At 40.2% G+C, this 21085-nt stretch overlaps 1 protein-coding gene across 2 annotated transcripts; it reads left to right on the top strand.

The window, feature by feature from the left end:
• The first annotated feature begins 3201 nt into the window (after window positions 1-3201).
• On the top strand, window positions 3202-20799 carry HSBP1 (heat shock factor binding protein 1). Of its 2 annotated transcripts, none has more exons than XM_053700818.1 (4): window positions 3202-3338; window positions 7822-7888; window positions 9121-9215; window positions 20507-20799. In XM_053700818.1, exons 1-4 carry the CDS (start codon window positions 3294-3296, stop codon window positions 20519-20521), a joined length of 222 nt encoding a protein of 73 aa, XP_053556793.1. In that variant the 5' UTR covers window positions 3202-3293; the 3' UTR covers window positions 20522-20799. The 2 variants fall into 2 exon arrangements, with proteins under 2 accessions (XP_053556793.1, XP_053556786.1); XM_053700811.1 differs by having other exon boundaries at window positions 20504-20799.
• Window positions 20800-21085: the final 286 nt, after the last annotated feature.

Genomic DNA, 21085 nt, shown 5'->3' with positions numbered 1-21085 from the left:
AATTTTGTCTTCTATATGCTTGGATCGATTCTGAGCTAGAAAACCTTTCCAGACGTATATGTGGATTCAGACCTTCAAAAGTATTGTTAGTCTCATCATTTGTATATCATACAAGGGATAATTACTTACTTTCCTGAAGACTGAGCATATCTGAAGTAAAGTACAGAATTGTTTCTCTGTCACCCCAGAGAGGTAATATGGTCATCTTGTTTGTAGAGATCTAATCTCATTAAGCGATGAAGTAAAGAATCTTTTGAAGCTTAAACTTTAACAAATGTTCCCTTTGTATATTTTTTAGATATCCGGCCTGTGAGCTGTATTGGAGCATAGTATTTATATATAATTGATGTTACATTTCATAAAAATATATTTCATATCTGAGTTCATTACTTTAATACAGTTTGAGTGCATGAAATCATATACAGTTGTATGCAAAAGTTTAGGCACCTCTGACAATTTCCATGATTTTCAGTTATAAATAATTGGCTGTTTGGATCAGTAATTTCATTTTGATCTATCAAATAAATGAAGGACACAGTAAAAATTCAGTAGTGATATTAGGTTTATTGGATTAACAGAAAATGTGCAATATGCATCAAAACAAAATTAGACAGGTGCATGCATTTGTGCACCCTTGTTATTTTGTTGATTTGAATACCTGTAACTACCTAGCACTGATTAATTGGAAGACAAAATTGGTTTGGTGAGCCCATTAAGCCTTAAACTTCATAGACAGGACAGGTGTATCCAATCATCATGAGAAAAGGTTTTAAGGTGGCCAATTGCAAGTTGTTCTCTATGACTCTCCTCTGAAGAGTGGCAACATGGGGGCCACAAAACAACTCTCAAATGACCTAAAAACAAAGATTGTTCAACATCATGGTTTAGAGGAAGGCTACAAAAAGCTATTGCATAGATTTAAGATGTCAGTGTCCACTGTGAGGAACATAGTCAGCATGGTGAGGATATGGAAGACCACAGGCACATTTCTTGTTAAGGCCAGAAGTGGCAGGCAAAGTAAAATATCGGATAGGCAAAGGATGATAAGAACAGTCAAAAACAGCCCACAGACCACCTCCAAAGACCTGTACTACTGGGAATATTGTTGAGGGTCTCATGGATTCCACTCAATATCAGCAGATACTTGAGAATAATGTTGAGGAATCAGTCAGAAACTTCAGTTGAAGTTACCCCCCGGCCGGGCCTGGATATTTCAAGAAGACGATGACCAAAAACACTGCTGGTTCAAATGGGTGGGGCCATTTGATGGGCGTGACTTTCACAAAGGGGTGTGGCTTCTATAAATGGGTGTGGCTTGTTAAAATGGGCGTGGTTTTTAAAAGGGGGTGTGTTTTTCAAGAGGGGCGTGGCTTTCCAATAGGGGCAGGGTCTTGTGCACCCCCATCCCAAAAATTCACCAGCCGCCACTGGATACACCAAATTCACCAGTCACACGTAACTAAATGTTATAAGTGTAATCAGCCACAAACCATCCACAGAAACCACATTATGATATCTGTTCCGGCCTTTAATACACTTTTTTTTATAAAAAGTGATGGAACGGCACCTTCCCAGCAAAATATACAGACCAAATTCACCAGCCACACATAACTAGATGTGATAGGTGTAATCAACCACAAACCATCCACAGAAACCACGTTCCAACATCTAGTTATGTGTGGCTGGTGAATTTGGTCGGTATATTTTGCTGGGAAGGTGCAGTTCCGTCACATTTTATAAAAAAGTGTATTAAAGGCCGGAACAAATATTATAATGTGGTTTCTGTGGGTGTTTTGTGGCTGATTACACTTATAACATTTAGTCATGTGTGACTGGTGAATTTGGTGTATCTTGTTTGCTGGTAAGGTGCCGTTCCGTCACTTTTCATGAAAAAGCATTTTACAGGCCGGAACAGGTATTGGAATGTGGTTTCTGTGGATGGTTTGTGGTTGATTACACTTACCACATCTAGTTATGTGTGGCTGGTGAATTTGGTCTGTATATTTTGCTGGGTAGGTGCCGTTCCGTCACTTTTTATAATGAAGTGTATTAAAGGCCGGAACAGATATCATAATGTGGTTTCTGTGGATGGTTTGTGGCTGATTACACTTATAACATTTAGTTATGTGTGACTGGTGAATTTGGTGTATCTGGTTTGCTGGTAAGGCGCCGTTCCGTCATTTTTCATGAAAAAGTGTTTTACAGGCCGGAACGGGTATTGGAACGTGGTTTTTGTGGATGGTTTGTGGTTGATTACACTTACTACATCTAGTTATGTGTGGCTGGTGAATTTGGTCTGTATATTATGCTGGGTAGGTGCCGTTCCGTCACTTTTTATAATAAAGTGTATTAAAGGCCGGAACAGATATCATAATGTGGTTTCTGTGGATGGTTTGTGGCTGATTACACTTATAACATTTAGTCATGTGTGACTGGTGAATTTGGTGTATCTGGTTTACACCGTGAATGGTGTAAAAGCCGGAACGGAACAGGCCGGAACAGGCCACCGTTCCATTGTTTAATGCAGTGCTCATTTACAGGTAAAATAAACATTCTTACTTGTGTTTTGTATTCAAAATAACTTATTAGTAACAGTTGTAAATGCTGTAAAATAATTCCATATGCAGATCTTTTGCATTTCATTGCTTCACTAATATATATATTTCATTTCATCTAGTTATTAATAATCTAATTTGAGTTACTATACCTTATCAATTACAACAATTTATTCTCATGTTGCGGAGTGCCTAAGTGTTCTACGAATTTCAATAGGATTAGTATATGCTATATTCTTTATTCTATGACACGTGGTGTATTTTCTCAAGTATTCTTGCGATATTTCCATATCTGTATGTTTATACTGGTTTATATATTCTATTTGCTTGTATTGGAATGTTTTATTGAATTCATTTGTGAAAACAATATGTTTATGTTAACATTTAATAAAAAATGAATAAAAAAAATTCAACTCTATTTCAGAATGACTGCTGCGAAACTTCAAAAGTATTTATATTTATTTATTTTACTCAAAACGTTACATAGATTCCAAAGTAAAGCAACCCGTATCCACCACTAACAACACTAACAACACTAACACCATCTCCACGGTAACTAATGCCAAGCCAAGGAACCAGCAAAAAAAATGCGTTTCAAGCCTCGTTCTAAACGCCCTTAGTCTATTTGGGATTGGTTCGTCTGAGATCTATAGAGGGTTGTTAGGCGGTCCATCTCGCGAGAGTTGGACGCTTTGGTCGTTTATCGGTGGTGTTCTGGTAATCAGGAAGCATTCCGGGATGTCGGAGGCAGACCCCAAAACCGTGCAGGATTTGACCGTGGTGGTAAGCTCCGTTTCCGGGTTGTGTTACGCTTCTAGGAAGTGACTGTCGGTCTGCCTTAGAAGTAGCGGCCTGTGTAATTGCTAAAATTCAGTAGCAGGTTGCAGTCTAGGGTACACTTTATAGGGCCCTTTAGATATGTTGTATCATATATAATTCATTAACGGCCAACCTGTTATAATGGTTGGTAAAATATTGGTTCCCCCTCGGAACAAAAACATTGTAATGTTTTCAGAACCAAGGACTAAACGCACATACAGTGCCAACTCGTAGGGTAAATCAATGGACGGCCAGAAGGCCAGAAAATACGTTAGACTGCCATAATAAGGGGTTACCTTCAAGAACCGATTATAGTGAAAAAATTACATGCTCAGTTTTATCACCATTGACCCACCAGAGTTGTTAAACACATTGGTAAAGTAGCTCCTGCAATCCACATTGAACTAGAGATCCACAGTGGAAACTGATACTGAGCTAATCAGCAATGCTAATTGCTCAACTGGGCCCTCTGTTTCTCAAGTGGTACTTTAACTATGTGTTTAATTCAGTGATGTGCAGTGAGTTCAGTGGCTGGTGAGGCACTGGCGAGTATCAAAACCAGATAAACACGCATATGAACTTGATAGAGGTAGCTTAAATTTAGCACAGTCTCAGTGCTAAATGTTTAAAAAGCTCTTCCTGCTGCAACTGCATCCCCTCTTACCTGATTGCTTTAACAGTCTTGTCTGGCTATTGGCAGGTTAAACGGATACTAAATCCAATTTTTTTTTTTTTCATAATTCAGATAGAGCATGCAATTTTTAGCAACTTTCTAATTTACTCATAATCAATTTTTCTTTGTTCTCTTGCTATCTTTATTTGAAAAGCAAGAATGAAAGCTTAGGAGCCAGACCATTTTTGGTTCAGAACTTGGGTTGCGCTTGCTGATTGGTGGTAAATGTAGCCACCAATCAGCAAGTGCTATCCAGGGTGCTGAACCAAAAATGGATTGGCTTCTTAGCTTAGTTTCCTGCTTTTTCAAATAAAGAGAACAAAGAAAAATTGATAAGAGTAAATTAGAAAGTTGCCTAAAATTGCAATCATGAAAGAAAACCATTGGGTTTAGTATCCCCTTAAAGTGAAAGTAAATCCTAGCGTTTTACAAACGCTAGGATTTACTATTGAAACAAATAAAGGGCACTTTCATTCATGAAGTATAAGATACTTCATGTAGAAAGCTCCTTTTTTGATTCAATCGATCACTGCTCTTAGCTCCTACAACAGCCCAAGGCTAAAACATTTTTTGGCTAAGAGGTGACATTTTCACCTCTTAGCCAATAGCCGTGCGGTAAATCCGGCTTGGCGCCCATGGGAACCGGATTTACCGCACGTCTATTGGTTAAGAGGTGAAAACGTCACCTCTTAGCCAATTTTTTTTTAGCTGTGCACTGCTGCAGCAGCTAAGAATGGCGATCGGTTGAATCAAATAAAGGAGCTTTCTACATGAAGTATCTTGTACTTCATGAATTAAAGTGCCCTTTATTTGTTTCAATAGTAAATCCTAGCGTTTGTAAAACGCTAGGATTTACTTTCACTTTAAGAAACACTGTTGTACACAACCTGATATAGATCACAAACAAGTTGCACATACAAAGTACATGAGCAGGGCCATCAAGGCCTTTATCATTTTTGGTTTATTTTGTCATTTGTTTGAAATGGCTATACGTTTTATAAAGCTGTAGAATAGTTTGGCCATCTACAGATACATGAAGATGAAGATAAATCATTTATCTTCAAGCACAAATGATTTATCTTCATCTTCATGTATCTGTAGATGCTTGAAGATAAATAAAAAAAAAAAAAAAAAAAAAGAAAGATAAATCATTATGAGCAGTACATTTTTAAGGCAAAATGGTTATGAATTAAATGACAGGGACTGTAAAGTATTTCTTCTTATATCCTATATTATAAAAGGCCAAGTGTGTTTGTCCAAAGCTGTCATGCGCAGTAGAGACTGCGCGCGCGGCCAAACACACCTGGCCTTTCCGACTGACCTGGCGTCAGTCAGTGTGTGGTGGAGTGGGCGTGGCCGACGGGTGCGCCGTGGGCGTGGCCGACGGGTGCGCCGTGGGCGTGGCCGGCGGGTGCGTCGTGGGCGGGGTCAACTGCCGAAACAGAGCAGAAGATGGGGGATTAAAAGAGGGGGGAGAGAGAGACGGCACAAACGAGAGGGGAGGAACGGCGCAAAAGAAAGGGGAGAGACGGCGCAAAAGAGAGAGGAGAGACGGCGCAAAAGAGAGGGGAGAGACGGCGCAAAAGAGAGGGGAGAGACGGCGCAAAAGAGAGGGGAGAGACGGCGCAAAAGAGAGGGGAGAGACGGCGCAAAAGAGAGGGGAGAGACGGCGCAAAAGAGAGGGGAGAGACGGCGCAAAAGAGAGGGGAGAGACGGCGCAAAAGAGAGGGGAGAGACGGCGCAAAAGAGAGGGGGGAGAGCGCAAAAGAGAGGGGGGAGAGAGCGCAAAAGAGAGGGGGGAGAGAGCGCAAAAGAGAGGGGGGAGAGAGCGCAAAAGAGAGGGGGGAGAGAGCGCAAAAGAGAGGGGGGAGCGAGCGCAAAAGAGAGGGGGGAGCGAGCGCAAAAGAGAGGGGGGAGCGAGCGCAAAAGAGAGGGGGGAGAGAGCGCAAAAGAGAGGGGGGAGCGAGCGCAAAAGAGAGGGGGGGACGAGCGCAAAAGAGAGGGGGGACGCGAGCGCAAAAGAGAGGGGGGGACGCGAGCGCAAAAGAGAGGGGGGGACGAGCGCAAAAGAGAGGGGGGGAGCGAGCGCAAAAGAGAGGGGGGGAGCGAGCGCAAAAGAGAGGGGGGGAGCGAGCGCAAAAGAGAGGGGGGAGCGAGCGCAAAAGAGAGGGGGGGAGCGAGCGCAAAAGAGAGGGGGGAGCGAGCGCAAAAGAGAGGGTGGAGCGAGCGCAAAAGAGAGGGTGGAGCGAGCGCAAAAGAGAGGGTGGAGCGAGCGCAAAAGAGAGGGTGGAGCGAGCGCAAAAGAGAGGGGTGGAGCGAGCGCAAAAGAGAGGGGTGGAGCGAGCGCAAAAGAGAGGGGTGGAGCGAGCGCAAAAGAGAGGGGGGGGACGAGCGCAAAAGAGAGGGGGGGACGAGCGCAAAAGAGAGGGGGGGGACGAGCGCAAAAGAGAGGGGGGGGACGAGCGCAAAAGAGAGGGGGGGGGCGAGCGCAAAAGAGAGGGGGGGCGAGCGCAAAAGAGAGGGGGGGCGAGCGCAAAAGAGAGGGGGGAGGGAGCGCAAAAGAGAGGGGGGAGGGAGCGCAAAAGAGAGGGGGGAGGGAGCGCAAAAGAGAGGGGGGAGGGAGCGCGCGCAAAAGAGAGGGGGGAGGGAGCGCGCGCAAAAGAGAAGGGGAGGGAGAGAGCAAGGGGTGGGACCGCTGTACTGCAAAAAATGGCCCGTGTGAACGGGCTTTAGGAATAGTATGAATAATAAACAGTAAGAACTACATTTTTAAAGGGACATTAATCTCTTAATGATGTTAAGGTGTTCCATGTCATCCTGAAACCCCTTTGCCTTAACGTTAGAAAGGCATGGAACTTCCTAACTTCTGTGGCACCCCTGCTTTCCCCATAAAGCTTACACACGTCCATCCGACACAGGGACTTGCCTGGCATTGCAGGCAGCCCCCAGGAGCCAATTAGTGCTGTTGGAGTCACATGACAGTAGTCACTAATACAAATGTGACAGCTAATGATTTGAATAATTGGCTCTCTGCATTTCCTTCTACCTCTCTCTTTCCTCTGTGTGATCTGAGGCGGAGAGACAAATTGTACAGTGTCCCAACAGTTAGTTAGATAATAAAAGTTTTAGTGGGGGGAAAAATGAACCCTTTAGGTGCTGATCAGTGGTATTGCTGTTGTCACTCTGATCAGTAAGTGGGAATTGGTGGGTGGGTTGAGGGACTTTGTGTTAGGTTGGACTTATTGTTTTTTAACCCTTTGAGTGCTGTTTAGATCAGTGAGACAATTTTCCATGTATGAAGACTGATATGGGCAGGCCCCATACTTGACCCTGTAACTTCCCAAAAACACCATAAAATCTGTACATTGAGATATTGCTGTACTCGTGGGACATTGCAGCATACAAATATGATTTTCATAATAAAAAAGTGTTTGGGAAAAAAAATAAATCTTAATTTCTCAAACTTAGATTGTATTCATATTAAATTAAAGCTCATATATAAATATTTGATGTAAAAAGAAAGCCCTATTTGTCCTATTACAACAAAAAAAATGTGAAAGGTAAATTGTATTGCAGTATTTATGTACACTGTGCAAAAAAAAAGGAATAGGAATGTTGTTACAAAGTTTGGAATTTTATAGCCTAGTATGCTACTTTGTCCTACAAAATTCTGGTATAAATACAAATAACAAATAGCCCTTTTGAGTAGGACACAGAGAGAGCCAAAACATTTCAGTCCGTTACTGATATTGAGCGTGATTTTCCTCTTTACAGGTGCAGAATTTGCTGCAGCAGATGCAGGACAGGTTCCAAACCATGTCAGATCAAATTATTGGAAGAAATATCCTTTTTACTGATCATGTGATGTGTTTAGAGATTTGTTCGGTAATTGCATTATTTTATTTCTGCGTTTCCTCCTCATAAGAACAACTTCTTTTTACTCTATTGTATTGTCCCTTACAAATATCCCTAAGGGTGTGTCTTGGGTGACAGGAGCTGTACTGGAGAATAGTATTACCTGCAGTTGGTTTTCAATATAATGTAGTATCTATACTTAATATGTGTAAATTCACTTTTAGTGTTAAATCACCTTATTTAAACAATTCTTGCGCTGAGGAATCATCCCTATCCCAAATAAAAGAACAAAACCATAAAGCGATTTGAAATGAACAGTATATCTGTTGGTGTTAGTGTGTTCAACAATTCCTACCAAACGAAAAATAGGTTATCTGGCGATTAAACATTCCTATCAAACATAAAAAATTGTTGGTTGATAAGTATTGAATAGCTACAATAAAAAAAAAAGTCTGTACAATTTTCAAATTCTGAAAAAATGTCCAGAAAAATAAATCCATTGCAGCAGGACATAGCAGATGAACCCATTAGACGCATGAAGCTGCCAGTCTCTTGCAGTATCTTGCTTAGGTGCAGGACTGTAGGTAGGAGTTAAACCCATTCGAGCGGGATTGAAAATATAATTTGCTAGGACCGTTAATGTTGTAACGATTGAGAGAATGGTATTTTGCTATTGGATTGTTGCTTTAATGTATATCGGTGATCAATAAAAATGTAAATATATATATATGTTAGAGTGCGATGCTGTTTTTATCATTTGCATATCTTGCCCAGAGTTAGCTGTTGCATTGCCAACAGCGTATGCAGAATATTTGCCTAGATGTGCAGACTAACTATACAGTACATTTGGTGATTTGTATATAATCAGACCACAGACTCTGCCACGTCAAGATGCATCTGAACAAGTGCCTGCTTTTTATTCTGTGCAGTTTGGTATTTATATGGGATATTATTTTCCTATTCGACTTTCCTCCCAGGCCTTACGTTGTTTACGTGCATCTACCAGAGCATCATTCTATTTATCCAACCTCTTCAATAATATTACAAATCCCCATCAGTCTTTTCACAAGCTATTTTATTTAGCATTTATCAAAGTTGTTTAACCAAGAACCAGCAGGGTATACTTGCTGAGCAGAGTCATAGTGGCGATTTTATGCAACTAACTCATGGAATGTGTGTAGCATAAATAAACACTTCCGATCCTTAACAGAAATGAACTTGATGACATGAGCACTCGCATAGATGATCTAGAGAAAAATATTGCAGATCTCATGACACAAGCAGGAGTGGAAGAAGAGGATGGAGCAAACAAGGTTTGTACAGCAGTTTAATCCAGCTTCATGTAATGCACAATTCCATTGCTTCAGCCTTTTTCTGACTGCTAAGAAAGCATTAATCTTCATGGATATGATACGATGATCAATGTGTAAATAAATATCTTGTACCGTTTGGGGTTATTTGAATGATTGCTTTGTTCTCATGGTATGTGTTGAATAGTAAACCTATGTAGGCCGATAGGGGCTTAAAGTGACATGAGAGCCAACATTTTTCTTTCATTATTCAGATAGAGAATACAAATGTTTTCAATGTACTACTATTATCAAATTTACTTTGTTCTCATGTTTTTCTTTGTTGAAGAGATACCTTGATAGGTGTCAAACGCATGCCTGAAGCACTGCATGACAGGAAATAGTGCTACCATATAGTGCTTTTGCTAATGTATATCATTGTTGCAAAACTGCTGCCATATAGTGCTGCAGACACGTGCATTCTCCTGAGCTTACATCTCTGCTTTTCAACAAAGGATAACAAGAATACGAATACATTTTGCTAAAAGTACATTAGAAAGTTGTTTAAAATTGTATGTGCTATCTGAATCATGAGAGAAAAATTCAGGGTTTTATGTCCCTTTAAGAGCATCACGTGTCTTTTGCAATTATATGTAAGATTCCTGTAAACATTGTTGCAAACACTGTTGTCAGATTGCTAAAGACACATGCAAGTTCTTGAGATCGCCTAGGATTACTCTTTAACAACGGATACCACATGGACTAAGCAAAATAGATGATACAAGTAAACTGGAAAGTTGTTTACAATGTCTACTTTAGTTTAGTATAGACTTTATTGTGTCTTTAAAACTTAAAGGGACATAAACCCCCAAATGTTCGTTTTTTATCCTTTGTTGAAAAGCAGGGATTTAGTAAGTTCAGGAGTGTGCACTCGTCTGCATCACTATATGGCAATAGTTTTTCAACAGTTTTATACATAGCACTATTTCCTGTTAGGTAAATGTCTGGAGAACTACATATCTAGATATTTCTTCAACAAAGAATTGCAATGCAAATTTGATAATATAAGTAACATGGGAACTTTTTTTAAAAAAAATTGTATTCTCTATTTGAATAATGAAAAACAAATTTTGCTACATAGGTGTACTCCTTGTTAACCCCTTAATGACCAAGGACGTACGCCACACGTCCTCAAAAAAAAAAAAATACAGTTAATGACTGAGGACGTGTGGCGTACGTCCTTGGTCTGGAAAGCAGCTGGAAGCGATCCTGCTCGCTTCCAGCTGCTTTCCGGTTATTGCAGTGATGCCTCGATATCGAGGCATCCTGCAATAACCCCCCTTGGCCATCCGATGCAGAGAGAGCCACTCTGTGTATCGTTGGTGGGTGGGAGCAAGTCTGGGAGGCGGGTGGGCGGCCATCGATGTGCCGAGTGGAGGGAAGGGGGGCGGGATCGGGAGCGGAACAGGGGGGAGCACGCGCGTGGGGACGGCAGGCGGGAGCGGGAGGGAACCGCTACACTACAGAAAAATAAAACTGATAAAAGTTAAAAAGAAAATGTTTTTAAATTTTGAAATAAACAGCTAAGGGATCAGGAAGGGGTGGGGGGTTGGTCTTGGGGGGGAGCTACACTACAGAAAAGGGCATTTTTTTTTTTAAAAAAAAGGCACATTCGTTGCTAAACTGGGTACTGGCAGACAGCTGCCAGTACCCAAGATGGCGCCCATTAAGGCAGAGGGGGAGGGTTAGAGAGCTGTTTGGTGGGGGATCAGTGAGGTTGGGGACTAAGGGGGGATCCTACACAGCAGCATATGTAAATATGCCAAAAAACCCCGAAAAAAAAGCCCAAATATAGCTTTTATTTTAGTACTGGCAGAGTTTCTGCCAGTACTTAAGATGGCGGGGACAATTGTGGGGTGGGGGAGGGAAGAGAGCTGTTTGGGAGGGATCAGGGGGTCTCATGTTTCAGGTGGGAGGCTGAGCTCTACACTAAAGCTAAAATTAACCCTACAAGCTACATAATTAACTCCTTCACTGCTAGCCATAATACACGTGTGAAATGCAGCGGCATTTGGCGGCCTTCTAATTACCAAAAAGCAACGCCAAAGCCATATATGTCTGCTATTTTTGAACAAAGGGGATCCCAGAGAAGCATTTACAACCATTTGTGCCATAATTGCACAAGCTGTTTGTAAATAATTTCAGTGAGAAACCTAAAATTGTGAAAAATTTAACGTTTTTTTTAATTTGATCGCATTTGGCGGTGAAATGGTGGCATGAAATATACCAAAATTGGCCTAGATCAATACTTGGGGTTGTCTACTACACTACACTAAAGCTAAAAGTATCCCTAAAAGCTCCCTACATGCTCCATGATTAACCCCTTCACTGCTGGGCATAATACACGTGTAGTGCGCAGTGGCATTTAGCAGCCTTCTAATTACTAAAAAGCAACGCCAAAGCCATGTATGTCTGCTATTTCTGAACAAAGGGGATCCCAGAGAAGCATTTACAACCATTTAAGCCATAATTGCACAAGCTGTTTGTAAATAATTTCAGTGAGAAACCAAAAGTTTGTGAAAAAATTAGTAAAAAAGTGAACGATTTTTTGTATTTAATCGCATTTGGCGGTGAAATGGTGGCATGAAATATACCAAAATGGGCCTAGATGAATTCTTTGGGATGTCTACTAAAAAAAAATATATACATGTCAAGGGATATTCAGAGATTCCTGAAAGATATTAGTGTTCTAATGTAACTAGCGCTAATTTTGAAAAATAATGGTTTGGAAATAGCAAAGTGCTACTTGTATTTATGGCCCTATAACTTACAAAAAAAGCAAAGAACATGTAAACATTGGATATTTCTAAACTCAGGACAAAATTTAGAAACTATTTAGAATGGGTGTTTTTTGGTGATTGTAGATATGTAACAGATTTTGGGGGTCAAAGTTAGAAAAGTGTGTTTTTTTTTCAATTTTTTCCTCATATTTTATAATTTTTTTATAGTAAATTATAAGATATGATGAAAATAATGGTATCTTTAGAAAGTCCATTTAATGGCGAGAAAAACGGTATATAATATGTGTGGGTACAGTAAATGAGTAAGAAATAAATTACAGCTAAACAAAAACACCTCAAAAATGTAAAAATAGCCTTGGTCCCAAACGGACAGAAAATGGAAAAGTGCTGTGGTCATTAAGGGGTTAAAGGGCTGCCTCTGGGATATCTACTAGAAAGAGAAACAACAGTAGAGAAAATTAGAGTCAACAAGATTGAATTATGAAAAGCAAGCCTAGCTAGGCTCAGGAGCAACTATGCACTACTGGAAGCTAGTGATTGGTGGCTGCACATATATGCCCCCTTATCATTGGCTCATCTGTGCTCAGCTAGCTCCTAGTAGCGCATTGCTGCTCCTTCAACAAGAGAATGAAGCACATTTTGATAATTGAAGTAAATTGGAAAGTTATTTAAAATGTTATGCATTGTTAGAATTATAAGAGAAATTTTGAGTTTTATGTCCATGTTTAAATTAGATGCTATCTAAAAAGCGATTTAATCCTAACATAGTAAAGTGAAGCATAGAACGTAGACTCGCTGAATATTATAATGCCTTGGTTATCACCTGAATCCATGTGAACACTCTGGCCTTAGAATTATTTTTTTTTTATATTTGTTAGACCATAATACGATTTAGGCTTCTCCACTGTTAGTCATGTGTGCATTGCTCCTCTTTTTAATGCTCAAGGCAACGTAAGGGCGATAAGGATATAGCATTCTTTCTAATGAGGATATTTTAGAAAATTCAGTAGATGCTTTTAAAAAAGAACTAAAATAATTTTTTTTTGTTGCAAAGCAGGATGTAAACTGAATTAATTTATAATGAAAAGGGGTCAATCTTTCACCTTTTCCTTTAGGTGACCATTTTAAAAGTGTGTTTTTTTTTTAACAGTAGCATTCAGGGCTTATTTTAATAAGATCTGATTTTAATTTGGCAGTATCTTTTCTTGTTTTCACAAATGCCTAGACCACATTTTGACCCCCACCCTGACTGACAAGTTCTTTTTCATTTGGTTCACTCTGTTTGTGTAGTTTCCCTGGTGAGTCATTTGCAGGATGATGTACTAAGCAAATTTGCAATGCCTTTGTGTTAATGATCAGACAGATCTTTATTATTCCTTAGATATCAGAGAGAGGGAGGGAAATCTAGAGTTTATGTATGCTAATAGTAAATATACATGCCATATGGTATTCATCTTATTTTGACACCTGGACTTATTATTGAAATTTGTGGCACATTATAAATAATAATGATGTCACTGACATAAAATATTAAAGGGACAGTCAACACCAGAATTTTTGTTGTTTTAAAAGATAGATAATCCCTTTATTACCCATTCCCCAGTTTTGCATAACCAACACAGTTATAATAATATACTTTTTACTGCTGTGACTATCTTGTATCTATACATCTTCTGACAGCCCCCTGATCACATGACATTTTATTTATTATCTTTTGACTTTCATTTTAGCCAATTAGTGCAGTGTCTGCCACAATCCACGGGCATGCTCACAATGTTATCTATAGGGTTTACCTGAACTAATTCTCCCCTGCTGTGAAAAGCAAATACAAAAGCATGTGATTAGAGGCGGCCTTCAAGGGCTTAGAAATTATCATATGAGCCTTCCTAGGTCTAGCTTTCAACTAAGTATACCAAAAGAACAAAGCAAAATTGGTGATAAAAGTAAATTGAAAAGTTGTTTAAAATTACATGCCCTATTTGAAACATGAAAGTTTTTTTTTTTTTGGACTTAACTGTCCCTTTAAGTAAAATACAGCTTCTTAAAATTAGGGAATAGATTATTGTTGGTAAAGTGTTATATTTAAAGGGAAATAAGTCAAAATTAATATGCAGCTAAAAGTGTTTTGAGAACTAAGCATTTGAGTTTTGTCACTTTAAACATCTCAAGACATAATGCCCGATTTAATAGATTTTAAAGTCTTTTGCAGTATATGTCTGTGTCAAAGTCTAAATTCTGCCTTACCCTAGAGTAGCAACATTTATTCACTACCACCCCAGTGTGACCGAGCGTCCTGGTGCACATGAAGGTGCAAAGTTATACATTCAACTTGTTTTATCTTTTGCTGAAAATTGTATATACTTAAAGGGACACTGAACCCAAACTTTTTCTTTTGTGATTAAGATAGAGCATGCAATCTTAATAGGAGTAAATTAGAAAACATAATTTATGCTTACCTGATAAATTTATTTATCTTGTGATGTATCGAGTCCACGGATTCATCCTTACTTGTGGGATATTCTTCTCCCCTACAGGAAGTGGCAGAGAGAGCACCCACAGCAGAGCTGTCTATATAGCTCCCCCTTAGCTCCACCCCCCAGTCATTCAACCGAAGGCTAGGAAGAAAAAGGAGACACTATAGGGTGCAGTGGTGAGTGAAAGTTTAAAAAAATATATATATATATATATATATATATATATATATATCTCTGTCTTAATAAACAGGGCGGGCCGTGGACTTGATACATCACAAGAGAAATACATTTATCAGGTAAGCATAAATTATGTTTTCTCTTGTAAGATGTATCGAGTCCACGGATTCATCCTTTTTTGTGGGATACCAATACCAAAGCTTTAGGACACGGATGAAGGGAGGGACAAGACAGGGACCTTAAACGGAAAGGCACCACTGCCTTTCTCCCAAAAATAGCCTCCGAAGAAGCAAAAGTATCAAATTTGGAAAAAGTATGAAGCGAAGACCAAGTCGCTGCATTACAAATCTGTTCAACAGAAGCCTTATTTTTAAAAGCCATGTGGAAGCCATAGCTCTAGTAGAATGAGCAGTAATTCTTTCAGGAGGCTGCTGTCCAGCAGTCTCATAGGCCAAACGGATGATGCTTTTAAGCCAAAAGGAAAGAGAGGTATCCGTAGCCTTCTGACCTCTCCGCTTACCAGAATAAACAACAAACCATGAAGATGTTTGACGGAAAACTTTAGTTGCTTATAAGTAGAACTTTAAAGCACGAACCACATCAAGATTGTGCAACAGACGTTCCTTCTTTGAAGAAGGATTAGGACACAGTGAAGGAACAACAATCTCTTGATTGGTATTCCTGTTAGAACCAACCTTAGGGAGGAACCCAGGTTTGGTACACAAAAACCACCTTATCTTATTTTCCATGCAGATAAGGGGAATCACACTGTAAAACATAGCTCAGAAACTCTTCGAGCCGAAGAGATAGCTACTAAAAACAAAACTTTCCAAGATAGAAGCTTAATATCCAGGGAATGCATAGGTTCAAACGGAACCCCTTGAAGAACTTTAAGAACTAAATTTAGGCTCCATGGCGGAGCAACAGGTTTAAATACAGGCTTGATTCTGACTAAAGCCTGACTAAATGCTCGAACGTCTGGGACATCTGCCAGACGTTTATGTAGAAGAATAGACAAAGCAGATATTTGTCCTTATAAAGAACTAGCTGATAATCCCTTCTCCAAACCTTCTTGGAGAAAAGACAATATTCTAGGAATCCTAAACTTACTCCACGTAAGTAACCTTTGGATTCACACCAATAAAGATATTTGCGCCAAATCTTATGATAGATCTTCCTGGTGACAGGCTTTCTAGCCTGAATCAGGGTATCAATGACCGACTCAGAGAAACCACGCTTTGATAGAATCAGGCGTTCAATCTCCAAGCAGTCAGGCGCAGAGAAATTAGATTTGGATGCGTGAACAGACCTTGGATTAGAAGGTCCCGCCTCATTGGCAGAGATCATGGTAGAACCAAGGACATGTCCACTAGGTCTGCATACCAAGTCCTGCGTGGCCATGCAGCTGCTATCAGAATCACCGAAGATCTCTCCTGCTTTATTCTGGCAACCAGACGTAGAAGGAGAGGAAATACATAGGCCAGATTGAGCATCTATCAGTACCGCCTTGGGATCCCGGGACCTGGACCCGTAACAAGGAAGTTTGGCATTCTGATGGGACGCCATCAGATCCAATTCTGATGTGCCCCATAGCTGAATCAGCTGGGCAAATACCTCAGGATGGAGTTCCCACTCCCCCAAATGAAAAGTCTAACGACTTAGGAAATCCGCCTCCCAGTTCACTACTCCTGGGATGTGGATTGCTGAGAGATGGCAAGAGTGATCCTCTGCCCATCGGATTATTTTGGTTACCTCCATCGCTAGAGAACTCCTTGTTCCTCCTTGACGATTGATATAAGCTACAGTCGTGATGTTGTCCGACTGAAACCTGATGAATTTGGCCGCAGCAAGCTGAGGCCATGCCTGAAGCGCATTGAATATCGCTCTCAGATCTAGAATATTTATTGGGAGAAGAGATTCCTCCCGAGACCATAAGCCCTGTGCTTTCAGGGAGTTGCAGGCTGGCATCTGTCGTTACAATGAGCCACTCTGGCCTGCGGAAACACATTACCTGAGACAGGTGGTCCTAAGACAACCACCAGAAAAGAGAATGTCTGGTCTCCTGGTCCAGATGCAGTTGAGGAGACAAATCTGTATAATCCCCATTCCACTGTTTGAGCATGCACAGTTGCAGTGGTCTGAGGTGTATGCGGGCAAAAGGAACTATGTCCATTGCCGCTACCATGAGTCCGAAGTTTTGAATTTCTGACCTTCGTCAGAAATATTTTCATTTCTACCGAGTCTATCAGAGTCCCTAGGAAGGAAACTCTTATAAGAGGGAAGAGAGAACTCTTTATGTTCACCGTCTACCCGTGAGATTTCAGAAAAGCCAACACAATGTCCGTGTGAGACTTGGATAACTGGAAAGTTGACACCTGAATTAAGAAAAGGCGCCACTGCTATGCCCCGTGGTCATATAACCGCCAGAAGGGACCCTAGCACCCTTGGGAAAATTCTGTGAATAGGGATGTGTAGATATGCATCCTTTGAGTCCACGGTGGTCATATATTGACCCTCCTGGATCAGAGGTAGAATAGACCGAATAGTCTCCATCTTAAATGATGGGACTTTGAGGAACTTGTTTAGAATTTAGAGATCCATCATTGATCTGAAAGTTCCCTCTTTTTTGGAAACCAAAAACAGGTTTGAGTAAAATCCTAGCCCCTGTTCCTCTTTTGGGACTGGGCGGATCACCCCCATGGTATGTAGGTCTTCTACACAGCATAAGAACGCCTCTCTCTTTGTCTGGTTTACAGACAATCGAGAAATGTGAAAAGTCCCCATTGGAAGAGAGCCTTTGAACTCCAGAAAATATCCCTGGGACACAATTTCTAAATCCTAGGGATCGTGAACATCTCTTGCCCAAGCCTGAGCGAAGAGAGAGAGTCTGCCCCCTTCTAGATCCGGTCCTGGAACGGGGGCTACCCCTTCATGCTGTCTTAGAGGCAGCTGCAGGTTTCTTGGCCTGTTTACCCTTGTTCCAAGCCTGGTTAGGTCTTCAGACTGACTTGGACTGGGCAAAATTCCCCTCTTGCTTTGCAACAGAGAAAGCTGAAGCGGGACCACTCTTGAAATTCCGAAAGGAACGAAAATTTTGTTTGGTCCTCATCTTATTTGATCTATCCTGAGGGAGGGCATGACCTTTCCCTCCAGTGATGTCTGAAATAATCTCTTTCAATACAGGCCCAAATAGGGACTTTCCCTTGAGAGGGATGTTCAAAAACTTAGTTTTAGATGACACATCAGCAGACCAGGATTTAAGCCATAACGCCCTGCGTGCTAAAATGGCAAAACCTGAATTCTTTGCCGCTAATTTAGCCCGTTGAAAAGCGGCATCTGTAATAAAAGAATTAGCCAATTTAAGGGCCTTAATTCTGTCCAAAATTAATTCTAATGGAGTCTCCATCTGAAGAGCCTCTTCTAGCCTCAAACCAGAAAGCAGCTGCAGAAGTTGCAGGAACAATGCACACAATAGGTTGAAGAAGAAAACCTTGATGAACAAAAATTTTCTTCAGGAGACCCTCTAATTTTTTTTTATCCATAGGATCTTTGAAAGCACAACTGACTTTAATAGGTATAGTTGTACGCTTAGACAGAGTAGAAATAGCTCCCTCCACCTTAGGAACTGTCTGCCACGAGTTCTGCATGGTGTCAGATATGGGAAACATTTTCTTAAAAACAGGAGGGGGAATAAACGGAATACCTGGTCTATCCCACTCCGTAGCAATAATATTCACAATCCTCTTAGGGACTGGAAAAAAAACCAGTGTAAACAGGAACCTCTAAGTATTTATCCATCTTACACAATTTCTCTGGGACCACTATAAGGTCACAATTATCTAGAGCCGCTAATACCTCCCTGAGCAATAAGCGGAGGTGTTCAAGCTTAAATTTAAAGGCCGTCATATCAGAATCTGTCTGAGGAAGCGTCTTTCCTGAATCAGAAATTTCTCCCTCGGATAACAAATCCCTCACCCCTACCTCAGAGCATTGTGAGGGCATATCAGATACGGCTACTAAAGCGTCAGACTGCTCAGCATTTTTCCTTAACCCAAAGCTGTCCCGCTTTCCTTGTAAACCAGACAGTTTGGATAAAACCTCAGTGAGGGTTGTATTCATAACTGTGGCCATGTCTTGTAAAGTAAATGAATGTGACGCACTAGAGGTACTTGGCGTCACTTGTGCGGGCGTTACTGGTTGTGACACTTGGGGAGAGCTAGATGGTGAACCCTCATATACTTCTGACTGAGAATCATCTATTGCTCTATTTTTAAATGCTAACATATGTTCGTTATAGTTTATAGACATATCAGTACAATTGGGACACATTCTAAGAGGGGGTACCACAATGGTTTCCAAACATATTGGACAAGGATTTTCCTTGGTGTCAGACATGTTAAACAGGCTAGTAATGTAACAAGCAAGCTTGGAAAACACTGTAATTAAAGTAAATAACACTTAGAAATAAAACGGTACTGTGCCTTTAAGAGAAAAAAAGCTGCACAAATTCTGCAAAAGTGTAAAAAAGCAGTAAACATAACGAAATTTTTACAGTAGTATCATATAGCCTTAGTAACTTTGCACAGCTATGCAAATAAACAATTAACCCCTTAATGGCAAAACCGGATTGAAAAAACATCAAAACCAGTTGTTCTGAAGGGCCTACCTGCCCTTCAGAACAATTTGTGGGGGGAAAAACTTCTTTTACAGCCCTCAAACACGGCAGGAACCTCTGGAGAAACAGAAGTCTCAGAGGAAAAGAAACTGCACAACTGAGGCTCGAAAATAGGCCCCTCCCACCTCACTCGAGTTTTGAGGCCTAACAGAAAAACACTAGAGTGTCTCTAAATTAACCATGTGGATTAAAAAAAACCTAAAACAAGCCATAATGACCCCTTTAGTCCCTTCAAAAAACTTTACTGAATAAACAAAAACGTTTTTACCAAACAGTGTCACCAGTAACTAATAAGCCCTTCATGCAAGCGGAAATTCCTATCCAAGTGTCTGAATACAGCTTACCCTTCCCCTCATGGGAATATTGCCAGCATTTCTAGAAATAACAGTCTGTCTAGAAAAAAATAGACTGAACATACCTTAATGCAGTTTAGGCTGCAAACTGTTCCCCCAACTGAAGTTTTCCTGTACTCTTCAGCCCTTGTGAGAACAGCAGTGGATCTAAGTTACAAAATGCTAAGATCATCCTCCTTGCAGAAATCTTCATCCCTTTTCTGCCAGAGAGTAAATAGTACACACCGGTACCATTTAAAATAAACTTTTGCTTGAGAAAATAAAAACCTAACATTTTTGTCACCACACTCCTCTTTGCCCTTCCTAGCAGTTAAGCAGGCAGAGAGAATGACTGGGGGGTGGAGCTATATAGACAGCTCTGCTGTGGGTGCTCTCTCTGCCACTTCCTGTAGGGGAGGAGAATATCCCACAAGTAAGGATGAATCCGTGGACTCGATACATCTTACAAGAGAAAGTTTCCTATCAATATGTCTTCGTTCACTTGCTATCTTTATTTGAAAAAGAAGGCATCTAAGCTAAGGAGCCAGACAATGTTTGGTTCAGGCTCCTGGACAGCACTTGTTTATTGGTGGGTGAATTTATCCACCAATCAGCAAGAACGACCCAAGTTGTTGACAAAAAACGGGCTGGCATCTAAACTTACATTCTTGCTTTTCAAATAAAGATACCAAGTGAATGAAGAAAATTTGATAATAGGAGTAAATTAGAAAGTTGCTTAAAAGTACATGCTCTATCTGAATCACGAAAGAAAACATCTGGGTTCAGTGTCCCTTTTTAAGATAGGTTATTTTGTAATACATCTAATTAATGTATTTTTTTTTTTTTTATATAGCAGGTTGCCAAACCATGAGAAGAGGTGAAATTGCAGACTTTGTACTCTCCAAAAGGATCCACAATATTTTTTTCTTCTTTTGTAGCTGATCTTTGCAAAACATGCAGCATTTTTTTTTTCTCTTAATTAAAACGGTGCAACACAGTTTTGTATTAACTATTGTTATATAACTTTCATTTCTTACGTTGTATTGTATATTTATCAAGTTAGTGTCATTTGTATTGTGTTGTCGTGTGACTTCACATTTTCAATCTGCAGGAACAAAATGGTTAATAAAAATGTAAGATCTGACTGTATTATTTTTAATTATTCTGAAATAATTTTGAACCCTGTAATTAGCAAGTGTTTAATATAATAAAAAAATAGGTACTCCAAGAAAATATCAATGTAAAAAGCGGTAACCTAAAATCCTTTTGTTAATCTTAGTCTCCAAGTTCACTGTACTGTCCCTGAAATTAAAAATTTTAAAAAGATACTTTAGGGGGAAAATGTGAAAACCTTTGCTAGGATGGTAAATAGTAAATCAGTATGAACATATTTTCAACTTGTTGATTGTTTAGCGTTAATAAGTATATATTCGTC

Source organism: Bombina bombina, chromosome 1 (assembly GCF_027579735.1).
Source record: "Bombina bombina isolate aBomBom1 chromosome 1, aBomBom1.pri, whole genome shotgun sequence".
In the NCBI taxonomy this organism is placed as follows: Eukaryota; Metazoa; Chordata; class Amphibia; order Anura; family Bombinatoridae; genus Bombina; species Bombina bombina.
The sequence above is the reverse complement of the archived record's forward strand: the minus strand, read 5'-3'. Positions and strand labels throughout refer to the sequence as shown.

Excerpts from the sequence above, each read along its gene's own strand:
- HSBP1 (XM_053700811.1), top strand. The coding sequence starts at position 3,294 with ATGTCGGAGGCAGACCCCAAAACCGTGCAGGATTTGACCGTGGTG. Across the intron at positions 3,339-7,821 it reads TGCAGGATTTGACCGTGGTG|GTGCAGAATTTGCTGCAGCA; the intron begins GTAAGCTCCGTT and ends TCCTCTTTACAG. Across the intron at positions 7,889-9,120 it reads AGATCAAATTATTGGAAGAA|TTGATGACATGAGCACTCGC; the intron begins ATATCCTTTTTA and ends ACAGAAATGAAC.